General features: G+C 33.7%; 1 protein-coding gene across 1 annotated transcript in view; it reads right to left on the reverse strand.

Annotated features, from left to right (window-relative positions):
• Positions 1 to 27,739, reverse strand: part of LOC142334631 (uncharacterized) — a 154,497-nt gene that overhangs the window by 125,694 nt on the left and 1,064 nt on the right. The window contains exons 2-4 of the mRNA XM_075382824.1: positions 23,648 to 23,745; positions 14,068 to 14,270; positions 10,193 to 10,352 (exon numbers count right to left, since the gene is read on the reverse strand). Coding sequence (XP_075238939.1) covers positions 10,193 to 10,352; positions 14,068 to 14,270; positions 23,648 to 23,723 — 439 coding nt within the window. The 5' untranslated portion in view covers positions 23,724 to 23,745. The remainder of the gene's footprint in view (positions 1 to 10,192; positions 10,353 to 14,067; positions 14,271 to 23,647; positions 23,746 to 27,739) is intronic.

Raw genomic sequence — 27,739 nt, forward strand, 5'->3', positions numbered from 1 at the left:
CAACGAAAGTTTAAAATACGCTATGTAATGCACAGATGAAAAATCAAGGATGTTTGTCATTCATAGGTCATTATTCAGACATCACAATCAGTCTTATGATTACGAAAACAACAAGAAAAAGGCAAAAACCAAAAATTCAGCAGAAATGTTTGAGAAGCAAGTTTTGAAGCATTTTAAATCATAAGCGTTTGTTGAAAGCTTTAGATATGATCCATTTAACGTCTTCTCTAAGCCAATGGGCGCTATGAATATAGGGATAATGTGATAAGAATTCAAAACGAACCGTAGAGTCATTGAAGTCATAAAAGCAAAAGTTAGAAGATAAAGCCGCTAAACAGATTTTGGTTGCAGCAGAAAAGAGGTCGGTCCTGTCATTACTTGAAGTTCTGGAAAAAAAGTTTGTGATCGGTTAAGGTAATAGAAAAAATCGGAAAAACTATTACAGTCATAACATCTATTAGCTGTCCATTCAAAGGAAAAGATAGGTTCACTTAATGATCATTAAGAAGCCTTTGGCACTTTGATTAACAAGCCTACGCCATAAGACAGAATTTATTAAATTGCAAAAAGAAAGCCAAATTTCATTAAAAATTACGAAAACGCAAGCGTCGAATCCAAAAGAAACTTTCATGAGCGACTCCTTGAAAATAATTTTTTTTTCATTGAGCATAACTTCACTGTAAATGAGGTTTTTCTTAACGGAACCTCGATAGGAAAAGTGAATAGTCTCTAAGTGACTATAGAAAACAAAAGTACTAAAATATGGAAACTTTTCTAAAAATATGAGTTCTCAAATTGAATTCCAAAATTTTTTGATAGTTAAGTTTTCTATGAGGTCAGAACTAGTCTTTTTTATCGCCTTTCGTTTACTGGCAACATGAAATTGTTTCACTTTATAGCGTGAAATGTAATTTTGAGTTAATTTTTTTGTAGAAAAAAATCTTAATTTGAGCAAAAATTACGCTAAAATTGAACAAAATCATGCTAAAACTCCTCGAAAAAAAAACGAAATTCATTTTTTTTAAATTTTGAGTTCTTCGCTGGACAAGCTTTTTAATGATACAACTCATATTTCTCTACGATGAATATATCGATCGGCGAAAATTGTCCGAACAAAAAACCCATTTGAGGATATAGTTACTCAACCCCACAAGTGGGGTCGGAGCAATTATTTGAAAAAAGTACGGCCTGCTAGATTGTTGCGTTTAATAATAAAAACTCCAGTTTCATAAATAAACAATAGACAAAGCTGATTAATTCTAAAATTTATCAAAGTCAAGTGTCCTTGGAGATTTGATATTAAGGCAACAGCTTTTAGCTCAAAACTACTTCATTTTGAAACTGCAGACTTTTGGCAGCCAGTATTAGCCGTTGATTTCTGATTTTAGTTGTTTGGGATTATTCACTAAATAAAGCCTTCAGTATAAAAATTTATTGGTATATGCCAATTAATTAAGGCAGTTGATTCGTCTCACAAAGTTGTAAAATTGTTACGTGTGGTAGACCAGGCCCACATGAAATTGTTAAGGCTTTTCATGATGTACAATTGGCTGAAATCATGTTTTCTTTTCTAATTTGATTTTTCAAACCCACTCAATTAAATCTAAATTTTTCCATCCATTTAACTGAAAAAAAATATATTGTAATAAATTTAGTACAAAAAAAGTATACTGCATTTTTCAGATGAGAAACGCAAGGAGATAGGAATGAAACAGAAAAGAAAAGAAAATATAGCCAGAAAAGTCCGCATCAACAATTCCGAAATTTTTCATTGGTCAGACAAATCAGAATCTCATTTAAATCAGTTTTAATCAGAATATCATTTAAAAATCGACGTAAGAGAAACCAAAATACCACAGGTGTAAAAGAAACTACTATCGAGAATACGAATTTTTGAAACTCCCTTTTACACCGTTCTTTCTCTCTAGTTAAAAATTCAAGAGGAAAGATCTCACGCCAGAAAACACGACAAAAGTTAGCAAAATGTGTGAAAAGGTTAAAAAACAAAGCCGAAGAATCAGTTCAATGTGGAAATATAAGGACGCTCCCACCTGATACTAATAGGCTAAATCAAACTATTCAGATCAAACTTTGCCGCTAGAAATGAAAATGGAGAAAAATAAAAGGAAAGAAGATTTCTTAATTGACATTTCGCAACTTGGAAACAATGATACTCAACAGACATTCCGTTTCTAACAAAACGCACCACAAAATAGGCAGAAAGGTGCAAAACGATAAGGTACAAAGGAAAAGAAGAAAGGGAAATGGGTCAACCGAAAGAATAAATCATTAAAAAAGCTTTTTTAAAATCAATTTTTCATTAATCTCTGCTTGTCCCGACCTACCAAAATTTGTTTTGTATTAATCTTTTCATACCGTGTTTGCTTGATCGGTGACTTTTCACGCAACTGCACCACGTTATGGACAACTAAGACACGGAAATCCAAAATTCTGTAACTTCTCAAAATTATTTTACTCAAGATCAAATATCAAAGTATTTTCCTCCTAAAAAATCTCATCAAGCAGTTTTAAACAATCATTTGAAGGCAAACAACTCTGGTGAAAATCCGAACAATTGAAAAAGTATGTCATACGGTAATGGATACCCTTCATGTATCCATATCCGTATTTTAAACTAATTTATTGTTGTAAGTTCCTTTTGAAGGGCGAATGCCATTTTTAGTTCAGTGCTATATACTTCCTCCCAATTTTAGCAGTTAAGTCTGTTCATCCCGTCTGTACCGGATATATACTCATTCACGTTGTAAACAAATCAAACTTTGCTTCCTTTCTGTATGATTAAAACCTGAACAAACTTTCTTTCATAATCTGTATTATCATTAACTTTCATTCTCCAATTTGCATCGCTAACGCTCAGTTTAATTTAATCCTTGCAAAATACTTCTCGTTTTAACTGAGTAGTTCAGTTAGAGTCAATCGCACCGCGATTGCCAAATCTAGAAAGACTTTAGTTGAAAGTAACAACTAAATCCGCCATTCGCGACGCAAGTGCCTATCTCAGTACTTGTAAGGCCATTTGCGATTCAATTGACTATACTCCTTGTGTATGAGTATAACATGGCGGAGTCAGCAACGGACTCAAAGAAAACACCACTCCATATAGAAGCATTTGGGGAGAAATCGACAGCAACACCTTCCCTGACGTGGATCAAATGGACGCAGCAATGGAAATTGGCCCTACTTGCTAAGGAAGGGATCCAATTGGATACTCTGTTGAGTGATCCACCAGCAACAGTGACATACCCGCCTGAGCCTACTTATGAAGCACCGGTGGAGAATTACACACAGGCAACGGAAAGAGATCGTAAAGTCCGAAACCAGCAATTGAAAGTCAATTGGCAAAATCGTTGTGCAAAGATTGAAGAAATCGGGATCCTCTGTGGCGACAAACCATGGGGAATTTGTGAACAGAAGACAATATCATTGCTATATCTAAGCATTGGCACAGAGGGGCGACGGATCTTCAAGAGCAAGTACCCTCATTTTCAGATCGAAAAACAACCTTTTAAAGATTTGTGGCGAGCAATGGAGGACTCATTCACAAAGGTTCGTAATATAACGTACGATCGCTTCGTTTTCTACTCGTGTAAACAACAAAAAGGAGAATCGGTAGAAAGTTTCTACGGCCGTCTCATAGAATTGGCGGAGAATTGTAATCTTGGTAGTGAAGAAACTACACTCATTCGTGATGCATTCATATTAAATATGCTTGATCACGAATCTCAGAAAGAGTTGTTGAAGGAAACAGTAGACCCACCAAAAGCATTGGAAATCGCCATACAAATGGAAATGGGAGCACAGAACCAGCAGAAAATTAACCAAAACTTGATGTCAGGTAATACTTCAGTGAATTACATCAATAATAACTCAATGCGCAATCGCAACGCGAATGGACCTTCAACAAAGCGAGACCTCACTCGCTACGCATCTATCCCAAAAAACTACCAATATACGAGTATCTGTATGGATTGTGGTCTTCGCTGGAGCCACAACCATATGCAGATTTGTCCCGCGAATGGTAAAAAATGCCATAATTGTGGTATTATGGGTCATTTCGCTAGAAAATGTCGAAAACTAAAACAGTCACAGCATCCAATTCAGAAAACTCAAAAATCAAATGTAAACCAAATCGATCAGACGCCGGAAAAAAGCGATGATGAAGAATCAGTAAACTATATCACGAGCTATCAACAATTGTACGACCAGGTGTACGATTCAAACTATGATAGCGACTCTGACGACTACGTAGCAGCGATTTCTTCGGATTCAGCTCATCAATTAGAACCATTAAACGTGGAAGTGCAAATAGGAGAAATACAAACATCTGCCATGATTGACTCTGGAAGTGCTGTGAGTATCATCACACAAAGTCTAGCAAACAAAATCCTACGATCTACAAACTCAGCTAAATGGATAAAATCGACGGAAAAAAGGAATTTGAAAACTTTTTCAAATGAGCCGATCAAAGTCATTGGACACTTGGAAACCACAGTAGTCTACAATCAATGGCAAGAAAAATCAGCAATATTGACTGTGGTAGACGATGGACACAAAAATATCATCGGACGAGATCTGTTCACTACTTTGGGACTTGCAGTTGTCCAACAACAACCAGAAACTGGTAAATGTGTTTATAACATCAATAATCCTACATGTAAAATTAAAGAGTCAATCGCGACGCAATTTCCACATCTAGTATCGAGAATTGGTTTATCTAAAACACATGTAGCAAAGTCAAAGTTTCATCAAACGTTCACAGCAAAGCATCAAAAAGGTCGACGTGTTCCGATAAATCTTCAACCTAGAGTATCAAGCGAATTAGAAAGACTACAGACTGAGGGTCATATCGAAAAACTATCTAGTTGCTCTGACGAACACTTCATCTCCCCGATTGTAATTACAGTGAAAAAAGATCAGTCGATAAAACTCGCATTAGATTCAAAAGTATTAAATAAAGCAATACATAAAAACAAATACCAAATGCCTAATATTGATATGTTAATCGACACCATATCACAACACCTCACAGATACACAAAATGGTCAACAAGCATATTTTACCACATTAGATCTCAAATATGCATACAGTCAATTAAAACTACATCATGATACAGCAAAACACTGTAATTTTAACATCATATGTGGAGAATCTACAGGTACATATAGATTCAAAACTGGTTTTTATGGACTTACAAATATGCCGGCAGAGTTTCAAAAAGCCATGGATTATACTCTCATAGGTTTACAAAACACATACTGTTTCTTGGACGATATTATAATCGTTAGTACCGGCACTGAAGCAGACCATTTAGCCTACGTCCACAAATGTCTAAAGAAATTAGATGACGATAACTTGAGAATTAACCTCCAGAAATGTCATTTTGCTAAATCGGAAATAGAATGGCTCGGTTACAAATTTACACAGACTGGAATATCACCTTTAGAAAGCAAAACAGCCGCAATCTTAACAATACCACCACCAACAACATTAAAACGCCTTAGATCATTTCTCGGGTCGGTACATTATATTGGCAAATTTATACCTCACCTAGCACAACTATGTCATCCACTTAGACCACTACTAAAGAAATCAGTAAAAATCATCTGGACAGACGAACATACTGAACACTTTAATCAGATTAAAGAAAAAATAGCAAATAGTACAGAAAATAGCCATTACAACCCTAAACTGGATGTTCGTGTAAAATGTGATGCCTCCCGTTCAGGATTGGGGGCAGCATTGGAACAAAATACACCGGACGGTTGGAAACCAATAGCCTTCGCGTCGCGATTCCTCAATTCAACGGGAGAACGCTACAGCGTCAACGAATTGGAACTATTGGGGATAGTTTGGTCAATCGATTATTTTAAATACTACTTATACGGAAAAAAGTTTACGGTAGTGACAGACCATAGAGCCCTATTGTCAATACTTAAAAAACACCGATCAAATAAGTCATACAATAGTCGACTGTCTCGATGGAGAGATAGATTGCTACCGTACAATTTCACGATTGCGCATATGCCAGGTGCAAAAATGGGACTCGTTGACTACATTTCTAGAAACCCTTTGCAAGAGCTAAAAAAATATCTACATACGACGAGCACTTTGTTGTAGCAACAATTTATAGAATCCGTGATTCAATGAAACATTTAATTACCAATAGACAAACTGCTACTACAAAATTTAGAAACATATTAAAGTTGAATTTGCCTTCACTAAAAGTTACACAACCATTTGCATCGCGATTAACCATATCAAAAAGCAATAATTCAACTAATTGTGATAAAGCATCTGTATCACAATTAACCAGTTCACCATTGAAACCTCCATTCGCACCGCAATTAACCATTGCTAATTGTAAACTTAATCCGTATTCTGTACCTCCATTTGCGCCGCAAATGCCACCTAAATTTACAAATTTACAATTTGTACCAAATTACTGTAAAGTAAATAATTCACATTCCATTAACAAATTCGTTGCAAAAGAAGTGCAAATCTTAGACAGTAAAGAATGTGAACAATCTGAACAATTACCCTTAATACAGCCTATTAATGGTAATAAGTCAAGTAATACACCTAACAACACTAAATTAAGCGCGAAAACACAAATCCCCAAGTATAAATACCACTCACCCAAAAATAACTCGCTTTTTGCCCAAATTCTGCCTAAGAAACACTACTTTGTGAATAAACTCAATAAACCTTCCATATGAAATAATTCAGTAAATAGTCTCAGCACGATGTCAAAAGCTAAAGCAACCCGCTCTAAATCGACCCCTACTAAAGCAAGAGTAACGTTCTCCGACACAACACCTTCAACACCCGAATCAAATGCAACAACTCATACTGAAACCCCAACTGGTAGTATGATAGACGAAGCTGAGGACATAATGTTCACCGAGACCCTCAATAAGGTGTTCAGTAGGAAATTTCTAGCAATACTGACCGGAAAAGACGCGATCTTGAAAGAAGTAAGGGACTGTGTACTTCGAAATGATGCAGAACGACTACAAGAAATCAGTCCCTATCTCTTTTCATATTGGAGAGATCTTAGCGTGAAGCACGGGCGTGTCTGCCTAGACGAAAGAATTGCGATCCCAAAGTCCATTAAAGATGCGGTGTTGGAGGACATACACTCCACACACCCAGGCAGTTTCGCTATGCTTTCTTTAGCTCAAAATATCTGGTGGCCCTACATCCACAGAGACATTCTGGCAAAGGCCAGTGAGTGCAAAGCTTGCACGGATATTGGTAAGAATCTAAAATCAGTGATTTCGCACCGCAAATGGACACCTCTACCTAAATGTAGTGAACCAAATGACGAAATACAATTAGATTTTGGTGGCCCAATTTTAAATGAGAAAGGAATAGAACAATATTTTCTTACTAGTATAGATAGATACTCTAAATATCCCACAGCAGAAATAGTGAATAACGCATCAGGTCCAAATGTAATCAAATTCTTAAATAATTATATATATTATCATGGAGTGCCTAGAACTATTAGATTAGATCAAGCTAGATGTTTTACAGGAAAGAAGTTTGAAACATTCTGTACCGAAAATAATATTACACCTATTTATGCACCTGCAAATGACCATAGAGCAATCGGATTAGTAGAACGTATCATTCAAACTATTAAACGACAATTAGCTTGCATGAAATCACAATTAAATAAAAAATTTAATTTAGAAAATTCACTCAAAGCAATAATACAACGACTCCGTATATCAAAACAAAAAACAATCACAACCACACCCTTTGAGGCACATTTCGGTAGAAAATGTAACACACCTATATCAAATATTACAACTAAATCTGATAGTAAAAAATCTCAACTATAATGCAATAATTAATTATTATTTAGACGAGGATACAATCCCGGGTCGTTCCTATCTTACAGATGAACAGTGGGCGGATACAGCTCTTTGTTCCGACACGGAAATTGAGCGAGTCATTTGCGCCGCAAGTACCCGCGCAAGAACAGAACAAGAGAAAAGGAAAGACGGAGAAGATCGTTTTATAAAGCCAGATGTCATTCACCGTGCAATTCCATGCTCTGAACGAAGCGTACAAGTGAAGTTGGCCCGCAAAATACATGAGAACCAGCGCCAAAAGAAAAACTTGGACGGCCTCTACGAAGTATTAGCACCTGGCAGTACAGTGTGCAAAATAAGCCCAACGACGAGTGTCATCAAAGAACCTTCCAAACCTGAAGTACGGGTCAGGAATTCTGACATCGCTAAATTTGGTACGCGAGCTGAACGGGAAACAACTTTAGCACAGTACATAGACAGACGCCCAAAGAAACTAAATGAAAAAACTCTCGAACAAAAAATTCAACAGCACAAACGAGATCTTTTTCGAAAAAAATACTGGAGAGAAAAAGATAAAGCGAAACAGAAAAAACACAGACGATGTAAGTGTCATTTCGTCGGCAAGATCCTGTATATCTACAGCTAGCAATGTCGCAAGATCATTGAAGATGAGAGTACCAAAAAGAAACCCGAAATACGATGAGGCATTCAAAAATCGACCCGACCTTACACAAATATTAAATTTCAGTCCAATCGCGCCGCAAGTGGTATCGTCTGATATAGCAGGACCATCTGGAACACAAACAACCTCCTCGGCTCAAAAACAAGCTGCGCCCATCTTGCGGCAGACTTCGAAACGCAAAATCACGGTCAGTGATACATCGGATTCGGATACGTCTTCTATTAGAAAAAGCAAAAGAACACTGAAGAAGAAATCCCAAAAATCGCAAGCAATTGTCGAAAAAGTTCGTAACACAGAAGGTTACACTGATTACCAAGACACTGGCATTGCGGGAGGATCAAATCAAGGAGATGAGTACTCGCAAAACCAACCAAGGGAGATGACAGTTCTCCAGGCCGAAAATGCTGAAAATAGCGACAGCGAGTGATCTTCGATAAAGAAAACTTTCATAAACTTTTATTCTATCTATTATTTAATATTTTATTACTTACTAACCGGTGAATATTTATTAATTTTCTGATTTTAATCTAGTAAATTAATTTTTCCCCAAGAGGGGGAAATGTCATACGGTAATGGATACCCTTCATGTATCCATATCCGTATTTTAAACTAATTTATTGTTGTAAGTTCCTTTTGAAGGGCGAATGCCATTTTTAGTTCAGTGCTATATACTTCCTCCCAATTTTAGCAGTTAAGTCTGTTCATCCCGTCTGTACCGGATATATACTCATTCACGTTGTAAACAAATCAAACTTTGCTTCCTTTCTGTATGATTAAAACCTGAACAAACTTTCTTTCATAATCTGTATTATCATTAACTTTCATTCTCCAATTTGCAGCGCTAACGCTCAGTTTAATTTAATCCTTGCAAAATACTTCTCGTTTTAACTGAGTAGTTCAGTTAGAGTCAATCGCACCGCGATTGCCAAATCTAGAAAGACTTTAGTTGAAAGTAACAACTAAATCCGCCATTCGCGACGCAAGTGCCTATCTCAGTACTTGTAAGGCCATTTGCGATTCAATTGACTATACTCCTTGTGTATGAGTATAACAAAGTAGGCTGAAAATTTTAAAAATAGCCATATCTTGCTTAATCTAACAATTTTGTTTGACAAAAACAACTTAAGATCATTCAGTTTAAAAAGCCATTAAAGCAACCGGAAGTTCTTACTGGACCTCTAAAAAATCACCCTGTAGACTGTTAAAACATGAAATAGAGCACAAAAGCTGCTAAAAAAATTGTCTATATTTGTAAAAGGGCGAAAAATAAGTTTTGAAGTGTGTAAAATGCAAATGGAAAACTCTTTGATTAGTGCAAGAGCATGGAAGCAAACTTATAGCGTCCAGGATAAGACCCCTGGCCAACAATCTTACATAATCTCTAATCTGGCTCTTTTGAGCACAGAATTGCAACCTTTTGCGATTAAAGGGAATGGCCAGACAAAAAAAAAACAAAAAAAAACGATAGACGATCGACCAAGCCCACTATCTTGCCATAGGCAGTGAAGATGGGAATTGTGTACAAAAATTGATTGAAAAATGACCAGCTAGTTATTAGATATTTTGATCGGGTACAATTAAGATTAAGAATAAATGACGAGGAAAATGTTTGTTTAATTTTTCAGATTAAACATGAGCACAAAAGAAATACACCCAAATTTATTCTTACCAACAAAGCATTCCTGGTATGTACTGGAGCTTGCCGACGATGCCATTTTGATCTTGTGTGCGTTGCCTTGAATGACGGCTGCGGAGCCTCCGAACAAATTCTCTCGTACATGAGCGTCCTCAAATATTCGGATCTTGGCCTTGCACAGTTTCAGTCCGGGCTAAAATCACATTCTCAAACACAATCTATCATGTCTGAATACCCACAGTTACAAACTTTCAGTTACAAATTGAATGCTTATACAGTTTAAACAGATGAAATAAAGCCCTTATCAAAATAAGCCAAGAAAAATTAAAATTTCGAATCGCAATTTTTTGAACCGAAAACAATTTCTTTTTTGGTAAATGCTTTTCTTGTTCGCTTCTCTTAAAGTAGAGTAGGGTCGTTCAAATTTGAAAATTGAGCACTTTTCATCCCATCGTTTAGTTTGTGCAAATGGTAGAAATTGAAGACGAAACAGAAAGCAAAGAAAGAATAAAATTCAACAAGGAGGCTCGTTAATTTGCGTTTGCACAAGATGTTCCGACCCGAGCTCATCTACATTTTCGACTTAATTGTCAACCAAATGAATAGATAATAAAAAATAGATGTTTGAGTTTAAGCATTTTTCACGGAAAAACCTAAAAATCTAATTTTAAAAGCACATACTAACAACGTCAAGTTACAATCATACAAAACACTAACAACAAAAATGTCCTTTTTCTTAATCACAACGCAGATGGGACTTTTCTTTAATGGGACTAGATTAAAAAGTCGACAAAAACAAAGAACTAATGAGGCGAAACTCGAAAATACATCAATTTTTATTTAACCAAATAACTTCAAACGTCCTCAGTACCATTTAACAAAAAAAATTATAGATAAATATTCTCAAAGGTCATTAAGATCTTTTGTTGGTTAGACTAAGCCATAGAAGCGGACTAAAGTTGCAGAATAATTAGAAAAGTATAAACAAAATGCTAAAGGTAATTAAAGTCATTAGCGAATAACTGAATAATATGTTCTTTTTAATTCAATTGTAATATACTAATTAAGTTAAAACTATACCGAGAATTTAAATATGTTCACTTGGGTCTCCTTTGAAAATCATTAGAATATGTTATTATGCGAATTTGCTAAAAGAAGACAAAAGAAACACAAATATTGACCACTAACAAAATAATTATGAAAACGAAAACTGTCGTACAAACAAAACAAAAATTTCTACATAAAATCAAAAAAGACTTTAAAGTTTCAGTAAAAGAGAAGTGGATGGGACCAATGATGAGAGTAAGTTACAAGTGGACAAAGAGAACAACAAAACTGAAAAAATTTTTAAAAAATCTAAAACAATTATCGGAAATTTTAGAACTTTTATCTATACAATGATTGCTTTAAATAATTTAATGAATCCTTAATTACAAGCCTGTGAGATTTCTGAGCGTTCAGAAAAGTATTGACTACATAACGAAAAAAGAAACAGGCAGAAACAGCTAATTAAAAAAAATCGAGAGAAAAGTGTCGAGGCTATTAAAAAATGAACTAATCAGCTTTTTTTTTCCAATTAATCTTCTTAACCTTATTGGCGTTGTTTTTTTTGTAAAAAATGAAACTAGAATAATAAAAATGAACAAATATGGTAAAACTTTGAAAGTTTTTAGAAAACCCGTAATATCAAAGCCAATAATTTCCAATGCTTTCAACAGAATTTAATAATTACGCTCAAATCTGCCTCGATGGAAGACAATGATATCTGCCATTCATAAATCATCCCAAGTTATCTGACTATGAAAATGATTACAAATATAGGTAAAAATATTCAATGAAAAGATTCATTGGAAAAGTGCGAGAAGAAAGTATCGAAATTTTTTTTCTAAAGTTTTTATTTATGATCAATTGAGCTCCTTCTCTAATCCAGTGGGACCTGTCAGTACTAGTACTATTTGATAAGATTTCAAGAGAACTAAAAATATGAAGAAACATCCAAAAATATAAAAAAAATATCAAAGCACTAGGTAGATTTAATTGATCCTCATAAAGGACCCTATTTCATTTTTAGTTAATGAGACTCCCATGGTGCTACAAAAAAGGATAAAATCTCAAATGAATATCAAAATTTTATTGAAATTGCAAAAACTTAGAGTTGAAGACATGAAAACTTTGACGATTTCTTCAAAACAAGTTACTTGTTCATTTGGCATCATTTGACTGTAAATTAGGCTTGTCCTTAATGGAACCTTGATATGACAAGTGACTAGTGTCTAAGTGAGTTGAAAAAAAAACAAGAAGATATGAAAAGTTTTTTTTTTAAAAAACAGCTCTCAAATAATCTTAATTCTTACGAAAATTCCCATTAAAGTGAACAAAATCATGCCAAATATCACGTGTTGACATAAAACTTTGGACCTCGATAACTCCTTAAAAAACAAAATTCAGAGAAATCTTTTTAATTTCATATTCAACGCTGGACGAGCTTTTTCATGATACCACTCGCATTTCTCTACGATGAATATATCGATCGGCCAAAATTGACTGAAACAAAAAACCCATTTGAGTATATAGTTCCAACCTTGGGGTCCGAACAACAAGACATCTTAATCCTTTTGACAGAGATTATAATGCAAGCAGTTGCTTTTTGCATTCAGAAATGTCGATTTGCTTCCAGCTTGCAGTAATGAAACTATGAAAACGCAATAAAGTGTTTCTAGCCGGTGTTTTGTTGCTTTCAACTTCAAGTTTTGAATTTGCAACGTGTTTTTTGAAATAACAGAAATCAAAGCTTGTTTTTTCATTAATTTCAATAGATTTATTTCCGCTTTCAATAGATTTCACACCTCGTTCTATTAGAAAAAAAAGCATTTTTATCGTTTATTTGCAGTTTCCCATCTCACTTTCAATAGCATCTTACAGTAAAGATAATTAATGATCATTAGCAAATAGATTGAATAAGAGGTGGGTACTTATGTGAATTATTAGTTTACAAAACTTGTAAAGTAATGGTAAACAAAGTATTTTCGTGATTTCCCTAGTGATCAAAGAATTCAAAATCTTGCAAGATTCTTGCAAGATTTTGAATCGGGGCTAATTTTTTTCTTATTGAATTAGGTTTTGTAATTTGTTCAATAAACTATAATTTGCCTCAAAGATGTTTCCTAAAACATTTGTACACCGATTTATTTTTTTGGCCTTGATTGATATCTTGCAAGATGCTCGCAAGAATCTTGCAAGTTTTGAATAATCTTGCAAGATTCTTGCAAGATTTGAATCCGCTCATCACTAGGGTTGGATAACTTTGTTTTGACTCTTACGAAAGCAGTAGGCTTCTTTTACATTATGATGTTGCAGCATGATTCATATCTTGCAAGATATGAACCATAGCGAAAAAATGAGTCATTGTTCTACCGACTAAAACGAATGAAAAGAACGAATTAGTATATTTTGGAACTATCACAACTAGCTCTAATACGGGATTAATACAAATTACACAATTTGAAATTGAGATGTTATACTGGTGGAGTTTAAACTTCGATAAACTTCAAACAAAATTCGATAAACCCAAGTAGCCCGAATCAAATATGGCCAATCTGCTTTGTGCAAAAATTCATGTTCCTATCTTAATAAGTGGCATTTTGCTTTCTTATCGATGGCCTCCTGTTGTATTACTCAATTAAACAAAAATAACGAAATGCGGCAATTAAAATGTTAAAAAAGCCGCCAAACTTTAACTATATTCCATTATTCTATTTCCAAGCAGTAGAAATCAATAGGGCCAAAGTTATGTCTATTTCTCTGTGAGGAATACCTCTGTGATTCTAAGAGTCTATTGACTAAAAAATTAATTATCATTTTTTTCAATTTGAGAAATAAATTAGTCTGATGAAATAAATTAGACGAACCCAACACGCTTCCTCGTAGTTAGTGTCGCCATTTGCAGTTTTACTAATAGCGTACAGGGGTGTGACATCAACATCGCTTCCTGAAACTTCTGTGGAAACTTTGATCACAGGTTCTCCACGAGCATTGAATTGGGCTGCACTCCCCGTGAACGCATACATGATCTCATTGTTGGCAAAATCCGTCACCAAACACTCGGCAATCTCTGCAAATTATTTGCTGTGGTCAAAAATTATTAAACATTAATACAATTGAACATATTGCAATAATGTTCTAAATCGACTAAAATCTATAATTTTGAACTATATATCTCTCAATGATCTTCATGTGGTGCTGTCACTTTTAATTACCTTTTCACGTTTTCCAATATACGAGTGACTCTAGATTTCGAAAAAAACTTTAAAGCATCGTTGCTCCAAAACATGAAAGAATTGCAGTATTGCTAATTGGATAATTGCCGCCGCAATTACCAATACCATAGAAGTGTAGGAGTGTTGTAATGATTTACTCGTCGAGTAAGTGAACATGTCAGACCTGGTGTAAGCTGACGAGAATCATGAAAGAGAGACGTGAGCTGCCTAATACAATAAAGAAAAAGACAAGGTTATTCATAGAATATATATTTCTGGGAAATATTTAAAACAGAATTGACAAAGCCACGGCCACAGATTTACTGCTGCTATTAATAACCAAACTAAGCGATGGATGAAGAAGCTTTCTAATTCGCTCTTCACAAAATAGCTCATCTAAAGCAAAAAGAAAAATAAAACAAATATTATTGGGCTCGACGAAACTTGTAGGACAAAATTCGCAAAGAGTCATAAGTCTCGTGATTAAAAATTGTGTTGAATCAGTTTAATTACACTTACAAGACTAGAAGTTGCTAGCCTAAAGAATTCAGAAAAAGTCTCTACCAAACGTAACTTAAGCCGCTGTCTCCATCATCAAATTTTCTGCTATAAGCAGCAGTATTCCTCCGAAGGAAGCGCTCTAAAGTGCATTTTCAATCTACAATTTCAACATCATGTAGCAGTAAGATCGATGACTTTTATAACCAAGCGTTATACCCCACTTTGATTTTTATAAAGGAGCATACACTTTAGTTGTGCTTTATCATCCATTTCAATCTAACCTTAAACAATGACTGTAACGGACTCAACTAAATTGGTTTGCTCGTCATTACGTTACCCACGTCTCGTTTTCGTATGTAATCCGTTTGTAAGCCAACTTCGTTCGTTAACCAACCAGCGCAAAGATCAAACTAATTAAAACCTCACGACCAAGTAAACAACTACAACTACTCGAAGATGAGCGTTTTTCTCAAAAAAGATAAAAGGTTTAAGAGAACTGAATGAAGACAAATACATGAATTAACTGCTCAATAAACTTTTGCATTTGAGTTTCGATTTTGCAAATGACACTTGTTAAAACTTGCTGTGGGTTATAGAATCAGCAGGATTGTTGAATAGCTGATCAGCAATAGATAACTCAAATATTTAATGCGCCATTTTGATAGTGAGATGTTTTTTTCATATGGAGACATGCGTCATATTTTTTTGGGAAAAGTTATCTAACTGTCCTTGCTTGTAGTGTAATAGCTACCTAGCCAAATGAACGGTGACGTATGTGCAAGAAAATGCAGTTCCATTTTTCATATGCCACACAAACAGAGAAGAGTTAGCAAGTCAATAGTTTCGACTGTTACTTTCTTTAAGAAATTTTTGAACCTGCTAGTCAACTCTCTGACATGCTTCAGTAAACAGAATGCCTTCTGTGCACATGTTGATGAAAAATTGTCATGAATTTGTATGTCGTGTGAATGCTGTGTCTTTGCTACGCTGAATGTTGGATGTCAGTACTACGGTATTTAATTTTGGAGAAGAATGATTCCATCAGCCTGTCACGTAGCATTACAGCCAAAAAATGTTCATGTAACCGAACTTTTCTTTTGTTTCTTACGTATACCAATTTCGTGATAGCGTTTTGAGCACTGACACATTTTCTATAGATAATGCAAACGACTTAAAACATGCATGTTCTACAACGGGCCAATTGTTTTTAATGGATAAATGGCTGATTTCCTTCAATAACCTTAAATAAATTTCAAATATCAAAGTTGAGTTCACGCCTCTATTAGATCATGAAGGTTCTAAAAAATAATTATTTAGGAAATGAGCTTTAAAGGAAATGATGTTCTGAATAAAGTTTTGCTGACGGTCCTCCTTACATTAACTGTTCTTAGCTTTCACCTAAAAACCCAGGAGTGGTACTGCATAGCTTGTTTGTAAATTTTTTGAAGCAGAAGTGTTTGAACAAGTCACAAAAATTTGTTTCAGTGATTGTTTCTTTCAATACCCTCCACATGTCTGAAAAAAGCAGCAGTTAAGACCGCATATATGGGAAGAATAGATCTATTCCAAATTGTTTCATTTTGAGAGAACTTTCCATTCAATGACCCAAACTTACATATGAATTTGTTACACAAGACTTCTTCAACAGTAGATGAACTTCATTAAGTTGCAAGTGAAAATAATCCCATCAAAATAGGGTCAAAATGTCTCCACGCCAATGATAATGCAAGGTGGAGTCAATGGGCTAAAAAATGACCAAAAATGTGATGGTTTTGGAAGAGAAAAACTAGCGTGCAGCCTATCTGGAAGAAAACATGGATGCTTTAAGGTTTGATGAGGAGCCTTTGGAGGCTCGCCGAAAATATTAATTCAATGTCTTCCAGTAGATTGTTTGTTTCACTCACAGCCGACTTCTGACCCACATAAAATCATTTGAGCAAAAGAGTAACATAATATTATTCGATATTTTTTGGATAAAATTCAGCAGAAAAAAAAGAGTACAATACTTCAAAGACAAAGGTCAAAAGAGACTTTTTTTAAATCGGCAGAAAAACCTTCTGAGAAACCAACCAACAGCCATTGATATAACTGTATATATGATTGATCTTCATCCATTAAGACTTAATGGCTTTCCTGATGATCAGATTGGTGTCCCTTAGCCGAGTAACTTTGTTTTCTGGAAAAATTGCACGTCAAAGGGAGCCATTTTGTAATCAGAATATATTACTGTACCAAAATATATTAAAGTATCAGAATATATTACTTATGGCTGTATAAAACAAGGCGGCTCGGTAATGTGCGATGGCACATAAAGTTCCGACCCCGCCCATCCACAATTTTGGCATAATTGTCTAGCAAATGAGGAACAGATAGAAAAACCCAAAAATTATTTTTTGCGAAAAGTCTTTTTCAAAAAATTCTGTATGAACGATAAGATAGCCTCCAAAGCAAATAACTCAGTGGAGTTAAAAATTGATGCATTAGCTTGATGTAATATGTCAATATTAAGAAAGCGAGTCAAGATGAACGTCAAAAACAAACAACAACAACAGCAACAAACTATTTACATCAAAAAATTTTTTTCCCTCTTAAAAACTAAATTTAATAACAAAGTCAACATACCGTCAGATAAACCTAAAACTAAACAAAAATAACTAATAAATCACCAGAAACCATATGCGACCAGTCCATAAAAAGGTTTGGTAACAATTATACAAAAAAGAACAAAAACATTAAAGTGAAAAATATAACTTATTTTTTTGAAACAGTTAACTTCAAAGTAATAAATACCATTAGGAATCAATTAACATTACCACAAATTTACAATTACCACTGTTTCTAGAGAAGGGCATTAGGACCTGTCCTTCTTCATTTTTTAAAGCGGCTAAAATGAACAACAAAAAAAAACAAACAAAATTTCAATTGAAACTTGCCAGAAAACGCTGCCAAAACCCTCGAGCCATATTTTGTCCCTCAAAATATATTCGATTGCGCCTTCATCAAACAGCTATAAAGTAGTACGTGTCCATTCATTAGTAAGACTAGGTAACAAGTAGACAAAAAAGCGAAGTGCTAAAGTATGAAATAATTTCAATTTTTTTTTCGAAGAAAAATTACATTCAATGTCATAAAAGGCATTAATTACAAACAGAACTATTTGAATAGGGTCGTTTATTCAAAAAAAGGAAGCCCTCGAGACCTGCAGTTACCCAGAATATTTCTCGCATCTACAAAAAGAACGTCAAATAAGACAAAAAATCAAACTAATTTACATTTTTGTGAAAAACCGGTGTCGAAGCCACTAAGGTCATAACAAATTCATTAAAAAAAAAGATTTTGGGACACCAATCCCTTTTATTCCCTTGACACCCATAATGTCATATTTGACCTGTAATGAAATAACGAGATTAGCTAACAAAAAGAAACATAAAAAGAACAAAATTGCGAAGTTAAAAAGTTTTTTTTTTTTTTAATTTTGGAAAACGATTGTTTTCAAAGTCATGAAAGCCATCAGCTATTTACTAATATCAGAATATCGGTTCTTCTATTCTTCCACGAAAAGCCAATGAAAGTTATCACTATGCAGGAAATTTCATACGACCGAAACGACAAAGTATAAATGACAGTTAAAAACAAAATTAAAAAATTCAATTGATTTCTTCAAGAAAGAGGCGTCGAGGCCGTTAAAACGATTATGTATATCATTCAGGATTTCAATATGTTCAATTGTGCTTTATTTTTAACGCTAATAATGTGACAAGAGAACTGTCAATAATGTTATAATGTGACAAATTTCGGAAACGTGAAAAACTGGCAAATATCGAAACAAACAAAAATCTGAAATCTTGTAGTATCAAAGCCAGAAAACAATAACTTCAGGCTTAAAACTGCAACCGAGAAGAAATGTTAAATCAGTAGAAAGAAGAAGCATTCTTTTTTTGCAGACACTAAGCTGGAAGTTGAACAAATTAAGAAAAAAATAGAGGAAAACTTAATTAAGCCATTATTTATTGAAAAGTCAATTATTTTTAAAAGAAACGACCATAAACTTTCAAGTTAAAATTTAAATGGATTAGCTTGGAGCTTTTTAGTAAGCAAACTGGTTGGACCTATCACTCCTGAGCATTGATTCGATATGTTCTGTTTTTTATTTTTAAAGAAAGGGTCCTTTTTTTTTAAAAAAAAAGACCGACTGATTACAACCCGATTTCTTTGGGTGGTAGCAGTCCAAGAATGGCCCAAAACAAGCCCTGCTATTGCTTATTGTCCGTTAGGAACATTTGATTTTCGAATGTTGCAGATATAGATAATTTGTTAGTTGAAAACTCAAAATAAGTTCTGCATTTTTGATAATCAACGAGTAAAGTTAGCAAAAAAAGGCAAAGTTTTAACTACAGAGCACTCTCAGCGTACTCTGAAGTAGAAATAGCCCCCCTCTGAGTCTACAAAGATTGTATGAGTGTTGTTTGGAGGTGTACTGTCGGCAAACTTAATCAAAACGGACTAAAGTAGCTTATTTCGTGCTGTTTTTGTTGAAAAAGGCTAAATTTTGAAATATTTATCCACATTTTTTGACCAAAAAAATTAAATCAAAACAATGAACAATGCTTGTTCGTCTTCAAAAATAAAATCAACGACACTATTCTTAAAAATTATAACAAATTTTAGCAAAATTGACGAAAATTTAGGCAAAAATTCCGGAAAATGTGAATAAAAACAACGGGAATTCACTCTACTTCTCTGAAGTTCTCAGAAGAAATTCAAAATAAGAAAAGCCGAGAAGATTTTTTATATTTAAAAATAAAATCAACAACAAGTTTTTAAAAAATGTTGACAAATTTTAGCAAAATTGGCGAAATTTTGGTCAAAAATTAGCGAAAATTCCGTAAAATGTGAATAAAAATCAACGGAATTCACACTATTTTCACAAAACTTTAAACCTCGATAACTCCCTGTAGAAAACGAAAATTAAAAAAATCTTTTTAATTCCATATTCTACGCTGGACGAGCTTTCTAATGATACCACTCTCAACTCTCTACGATGAATGTATCGATCGGCGAAAATTCACTGAACAAAAAAAAAAAAACCCATTTGAGTATATAGTTCCTCCCCCCTCAAGAGGGTCGGAACAATAAGTGATTGGTTGAATTTCTTTCTGGACTATATTAGTGAAAGAAATTGATGAAAAATGAGCTGATTTGAACAATTAACAGTTTTCTAGCTCGAGTCACATCTATTAGTAAGGACCACAGTCAAAAGCTACATCGACCGATTGTAAACTTAATCCTGTAAAAAATGATTGCAAGCCATATGACTCTTTATATGTTGATAAAAACTGGCTATGTTGAAGTCAGACACTCCTGTAGTGAAAATGCAAATTCAAAAGTTTTCTACATTTTGAAAAATTTTTGACCATAGATCAGATGTTTTCAGATAGAATGACGTACAAGTCACAGAGAAGAGGCCGAAAGCATTCTGAGTCAATACCACCAATTTCTGATATAAAAATAAACGAATGTTTCAACCCTCAACAAAGAGACTAGGTAATGTGCCTTTGCACATACGGTTCCGACTCCGCTCAACCAGTGTTTTGACTCAATTGTCCACGAAATGAGGAAGAGATAGAAAATCTTCAAAAAATGATTTATCAGAAAAAAATTGGTGTAATCATTCAAAAAACCTAATGAAAAAGTCAAAATAGCATCAGATAAAAAGCAAACAAATCCAAATGACTTGCAGTTCAACAGAAAAGATTTGAGACCTATCTTATTGAGAATAAATAACAAGCAGACAAAACAAAAGGTACAAAATCGGAAAAAAAACGTTTACACTTTTTGAAAACAGTTTATTTTAAAGTCATGAAAACAATTAGCTATCAACTGAAATCGTAAATTGGCTTCGTTTATACTTTCATAAAAAATGAGACAAGTCATTCTTCAGAATGTTATACATCAACAAAAATAGCCAATACAAGCAGAAATCAAATGGTCAGTTAACTTTTACGAGAAAACACTATTAAAGCCTATAATATCACAATCTATTCAGTATTTATATTGAACATAATCAATTGTGGCTTATTGCAGCGCACCTAATGTGATATGAGACTTGTAATTAATGTGCTTTTACTGTGACGATTGAACAAGACAACATGAGAGATCCTCAAAAACTGGAAAACAACAAAAAAATGAATATAAAACGATGAGAATTCGTAGAATCAACAATGAAAGACCATTATTTCAATAGGAAGCAGCATTGGAGAATACAATACAGTTAACGCAAAAAATGACTTCAACTTCTGCTGACACCACTCTGAAAAGTTGTTGAAATAAGAATGAAATTGACAGAACTTAAATTAACATTTTTCTCGAAATTTTAAAAAAGTAAGGCGAAACGACCATAAGCTTTTGACTTAAATGATGAATAATAAACTAAAATTGCTTAATATCTAAAAATGGTTAAGTTGTAACTACTTAGGAAAATAAATCTGCATGTCATTAGTGAGACTAAGTCAAAAGACTACACAATAACACTGAATACAAGCAGAGCTCGAAATTCAAGAACAATTTTATGCATATGGCGTTGGAGCCAAAAAAAACATATGTTCCGCCCTGATGTTATTATATCTGTTGATTGCTTTTCAATTGCACGTAAAAAATAAAATGTCCCAAATGTTACCAAAAAACCAATTTGACTAAAAAAAGATTTTATCAAAATTAAATGAAGAATTCGGATACTTATTGAGTTATTCTACCAAAAACCAATACGTGTCGACGGAAAGCATTAGACAGTTTTATACTAACGCTTTCGATAAAGAATTAGACATTTCTTTAGTGAGGCTCTGTCCTAAGACTACAAAAAGAAGATCAAAGCCTGGCAAAACTCAAGAATTAGGTAAAAATTTATGACAACAATTTGTCAGAGCCATAATTTGTCGGAGCCATAAATATTGAATTTTACTCGTAAAACACAATATTGTTTATGTGGACCTTATTAGAGAATAATGGGACCCTTTATTATTGGGACCTTAATTTGAAAAAAGAATCATTCAATTTCGATGAAAAAATGAAAAAATGTTTCAAAAATGGCAGACCAAAAATACAATCAGAATATTGTTGTATTGCAAAATCAAATATGAGACCAACACTGGCCTTGCTATCGCTGTGTGGTTGTTAAGAAATTTATTTTTTTTGAGAAATTGCGTAACAGATTTATGGCAAATGAAAAATAAATCAAAATTAAACTACACATTTTTGTTATAGTTATAAATGTTTGGAGAAAGATTGCAAAAAATAGGGATATTAGATACCATTTTTAATGAAAAAAAAAACAAAAAAAGCGCTGAATTTTAGCTTAAAACTTTACCGAAAACAGTCGGTTTAAACTATTCATCAACACTTTTCTATCTTTAAACGTAAAACCAATGAGACTATAAACAGTTTTATTATTTGTGAGCAAAATTCGATCACAATTGAAGCAAAAATTACGAAAAATGTGAACAAAATAACAGAAGTTAGGCTCTTGTTCACATTTCTTTAAACCTCTGTAACACCTCGGAGAAAATGATTTTCAAAAAAAGATCTTTTTAAATTGAAATTCTACGCTTGACAAGCTTTCTAATGATACGACTCACAATGAATTTATCTGTCGGTGAAAATGGACAAAAACAGTTGAGTATATAGTTCCTCCCTAACTGAAGTGGGTCGGAACAATTATCTTGTGCAGTTACAAGACTTCATATGGTGCCACCAATGTCCGATCCCAAGAATTTTTTTCAAGCATTGAGACATACGGATGGGATGAGCGTTAGATTTGTGGAGAATTTACAACTATGCAGCTACCTAGTTCCAATAGATAGAAGCACGGAGGATGGGTGGCGGTCAAGCAAGCCGAATTTTGAAAATGAAGTCAAGTAAGCCGAAAAATTTTGGGATACCCCTATTTTAAGTTGCCCCTGGCGGGCCAGTGTCCTTCGCGCGCGTCGCGGCTTCGCCGCGATAACCGGCCCGCGATTTCCGGATTACATCCCACAGCGGATGAGAGGCATGGCCATGGACAGCGGTCCGCTGAGGTCCGTACACACTAGATGTCTAAAATTGACGTATTTTTGTTTCTTTGTCGCATTGGAATACATTATGCACTATAATACTACGCGCAGTATTGATTGTAACGGCTAAAAATGTATTATTTCTGATAGATTACATAACTATTACATAACTTTCGGCTTGCTTTTCTGTCGGCTTACTTTTACTTCGGCTTCCTTTGGATTCGCCGCACGGATGAGGGTCTATAATTTTCTTTAGGACCCTCTTACTAATGGTGCTTCTGATCCTTTGCAGTTTTGAGCTTCCTTCGGCAACTTAACCTCCACTAGGTTCCTTCAGTTCTTTGTTTGTGAATCTTCTCAAGATTTAGTTATCTTTAGCTCAAAGTTATAATCGTGACCATTTTCCTTTCACATAGAGTTTGCTGATAAGCTAGCATATCTATATCGCGCTTAGTTCTTGTTTATTCGATAATTTTTTATTCCTGATGTTGAATAGTTAAATCTAAACTGAGTTCGATATTCTTCATATTCCTTATATCGTTTGTATAAGTATTTATAAGTATATAATTCTTAAGAGACATAACTGCGAATGAGAAGGAACTTTGGAATATCTAGATTCCTGAGAGTTCTCGAATTAGATGAGGTTGCTTCACACTCTGAATGTATTTATCAATGAATGTACTTGCCTTGAGCAATGTTGGATGATATGCTAGTTAAAAGCACTGCGAGGCCGAGGAGCCAGAATTTCGTCTGAATCCCCATCTATTCTGCTGCTATTTAACCCCTGAAATTAAACTTTTACATTTACTTTTTTTTTACTTTTTCAAAAACATTATATAAAGAAATATATACGAAAACGTTGATATAGGTGTTTTCGTTTGCAAATTTCTTAAATCAAAAGATAATTCGATTCATTATGATCTTTTGCGATAATCAAGAAGTTATCTATAGAGTTAGTTATAGTTTGTTTTCAATATAAACTGACCGGAAAACCCAATTTAGCTGATATGATATCCGACACCTCATATGAGCCAAAAAGTTAAAATTGCCTATGAATGTGAATGTGAAAATTTTGTCTATTTTGATCTTAGGTTTTCTTGGTGTTACAATAATTCAGGTAATAAATTAAAAAATAAAGCTATTAGTAAATAAAATTAGAACATCTTTTGAACTTAAACTGACAAAGAATCTGAACAAGTGGATCTTTAAGATATATTTTTTTAAAAATTGCGCCAGAGATGAAAATTGTTAAATTTCGAAAACTGTTAATTTCGAATTGTTAATTTCGAAAACTGTTAAATTTTCAGGCCTTAAAACGTTTGATTTTCTAGCAACATAAATTTTAAAGTTTTTAAGCATCTTCTTGAAAATTATGTTTTCTTCATTATGTGTTGTATGAAATGCACAATCAGTAAATTTTTTCTAGTGTCGATTCTTTAAAATTGATATCGATAACACTGCACTTTGAAGTCTTTTTATTGCAAAACAAAAGAAAAATGTAAATTAATAATTAACTGCTCGTTTGTACAGTTAATCAATTCCCATTTCTGCCTCCCTTTGTATACTTTTTTTTAAATAAGACAACAACGCAACAGTTTTCGATAACTGTGAAGGCAATATTTTACCAAAATCAATTTTTCAGGACAGAGAAAAAGAACAAACAAATTCGTTATATTTACAAAACTCCATTTTTTGAAAAAATTTGTAAGGCCAGTAGACTATGAGAATCTTGAACTGATTTATGTCTAATATGTCTCATATTTTCAAACTTGCTAGCTGAAAAATTGAAAGAGAAACAAAAGAGTACAATTTTTTAGTATCTTATTTTTTAACTATTGACTTGAAACCTTTGTATTCAAAACCTTAATGGCACTGTAGTTTATCACAGTTTCACAAGAAAACTTCAAGATTTCTATTAGGTTACTTTTGCAAACCAATGGTGTGTAAAAGAGTTTAAAGGGAGAGAAATAATGTAAAATTTTTTTCTCTTAAAAACAAATTTTTTGCGGAAATTGATTTCTGGTTCGTACTTTAAACAAATCCTTATGTCACAAGTGGCAGACAAAAGCCAGAGTTGTTACATTACGGAACGTTTTTTCTGCAGGACCCTGAAAAAAACAATCACAGTACTTGTTCTCTTTTGCCAAAACCTTCGAGAAATATTTTGTTGTTCTTTCCAAAAAAAATGTTCTATTGCTTTCGAGTACCAAATTAAATTTCCATAAAACATTTCTAGTAAATAACGGAAATGAATGTGCAATAAAACCTTGAGTGTATTTGGCGAAGTTAAACAATTTTCTAGCGTGGAAAGGGATGTGAAAAATAGTCCCCATTTTTCGTGGAAAATTTGGTTGTATGAATGAAAAGTTTTCAACAAGAATTTATTCAATTTTTCATTATGTTTCGACTGACACTACTCTTCCAATTCTTCGCACAAAAATTTCGCGCGATCAAGATTTATATAAGAAAAATTCAGGCTCACATTATTTTCGAGTAGTTTTGGAACAACTCCCTTTCAAGTAGCTCTGGAAAAACAATGACTTAATTTGTGCCATTTTTGCATACGAGTTTACCTGATGTGCAGTAGGATATCATAAGCACTTGTTCTAGGTGATTTGCTTGACAGTTTGTGAATTTTTCTTTCTTTAAATCTTCAAAACTGTAAATCTAAAGTGATAACCAGAACAGAAACGTTTGGTTAAACATTTACATTTTCAATGTCGCATCGCAAATATATGAATAGTTTTTATTTCAGTAGAAAAAATTGCTAAAGCTTCTTACTTGTCTGTCTATTGGAACACGTTATGCAATTTGACCATTTCGCTGCTTAGTTTTTCAATAAATTTAATTTTTTTCGGATTTCAATTGGTAAATTACACCACTTCCAAAAAACATTTCTGATCAGTGACCTGTCACTCAATTTGGATTTGCACTTATTCATTGGAAAACACTGGACAGATTTGGAGTTTTTGGGCAATTCCTACTTTTCAAAAATTTTGAATGAGGAGTTGTTGGTTTTTCGACTGCTCTCTTTATATTGTGAGAGAAGGTAAGAGTCCTTCAATAATAGATCACTTGCACTGTCAAAGTTTTGCAGGTGGCAAACGGTTGTTCCCCAGATTATTTCTCTATTAATTCTGTGTAACATTGCCGACAACTATTGGAAAAAAATTGCACTGAATATGAGATGGGACAAAACAAGTAATTTAAAAAGACCGATTGTTGCTTTTATTGGTAGAAGATGTTCTTCTAAGTAAATTGACCTAAGGGCATTTGCCATTTTTGTTAACGTTTTGTTTAACTATTTGTAAATATTAAGATTGTTGTCAATCATTTTACCTAAATAACGACAACTTGTTTTTGGTTCTATAAAAATTCCTTTCTAATGCAATTGTTCAGTTTTTGACTCACCATTGTTTGAAAAAACCACATTTTTTTTAAAGTTAGCATATTTTGCCTCATATAACTGTTCGTATTTTTAAATACACTGTTGATTTCGTTAAGAGATTTTCATCGGATCTGGAAAGCCAAATAATGCATGTGTCATCTGCAAAATGTAAAACGTCCTCTCTTTTTTCATTTTTTTGTTGATATACATTATTAAAATTAAAGTTTCAAGAACTGTTCCTTGAGGTACTCCGTGATTGATTGTCACCCATTTCGAATGTTCAATGCCGTTCTTTTTTTTCTGTTAGTCAATAACGATTCTAGTATTGCAATTGATTTTGCACTAAATCCTTACATTTTAATTTTTCGATAAAAATTTTGTGAGATATTGAGTTGAAAGCTTCGGCTAAAACCATGAATATAATAAAAATAGTTTCCTTTTCTTCTAACAAACTGTTGACTGGTTCGTTCAACGATATAACTGTGTCATTAGAGGATTTTATTTTCACAACTCTTAATTGATTTTGTTGATCATTTAATACTTTTCAACGTGTTCTAGCATATGTTGAAGCAAGTCTTTCAAAAATTTCATGCAAGGGTCGGTGTATACGAAAGTGGTCTGGAGTTTTCTGCGTCCAGTGGATCACGTGTTTTTTAAATTGGAGTTACATTTGCTTACTTACAAGTACGTCGAGAAAAATGTTTTTTGATATGCATTCGTTTATTGCAAATTTTAGATGTCTTCCAATAGACATTTTGCTTTTAAATATGTCGAGAAAAATGTTTTCTGATATGCATTCGTTTATTGCAAATTGTAGAAGTCTTCCATTGGACATTTTGCTACACTTGAAGGAACATGTAGTAAGTATTCTAGGATCCGCTGCTTTGTTTTTTGGTAATTGATCAATAACAGTGAACAATTCATTTTTTGTTATATGTCTGAAGAGAGAACACAGTCTTGACAAAAGTATAGTCCTGTAGCTCAACCTTTTCTGTCTCGCCTTCGTACAAACCTAATTTAGAAAAAAATATTAATTGTGTTAGCGATTTTTTCAATCTTTTAATGTATCTTGGTTGAACCAACTGCTAGAAGTTTCATTTTTTATCCTCGTTTTTTATCTTTGTTGTAACGAATGTCGGGTTGCTTTGAATCGGGAAGACTTTTAAAAAATTTTTGTGATTAATTATTACCCGCTGTTCTAGGTAGTTTGTTTGTATGTTTTTTATTCGTTTGTATGAGTTATATGTGCTAACATTTGCTTTTTCCTTCCAAAAATGAAAAGCCTGTTTTCAATAAAAAGTTTCAATATATCTCTGGAAAATTATTTTTGTTGATTTAGACGGCGGATCATCTATTTTGGCAGGAGCTATTTCATTAAGAATATTTTCAA

The sequence above is a fragment of the Convolutriloba macropyga genome, chromosome 2 (assembly GCF_964194025.1).
Source record: "Convolutriloba macropyga chromosome 2, txConMacr16.3, whole genome shotgun sequence".
Taxonomy (NCBI): Eukaryota; Metazoa; Xenacoelomorpha; order Acoela; family Convolutidae; genus Convolutriloba; species Convolutriloba macropyga.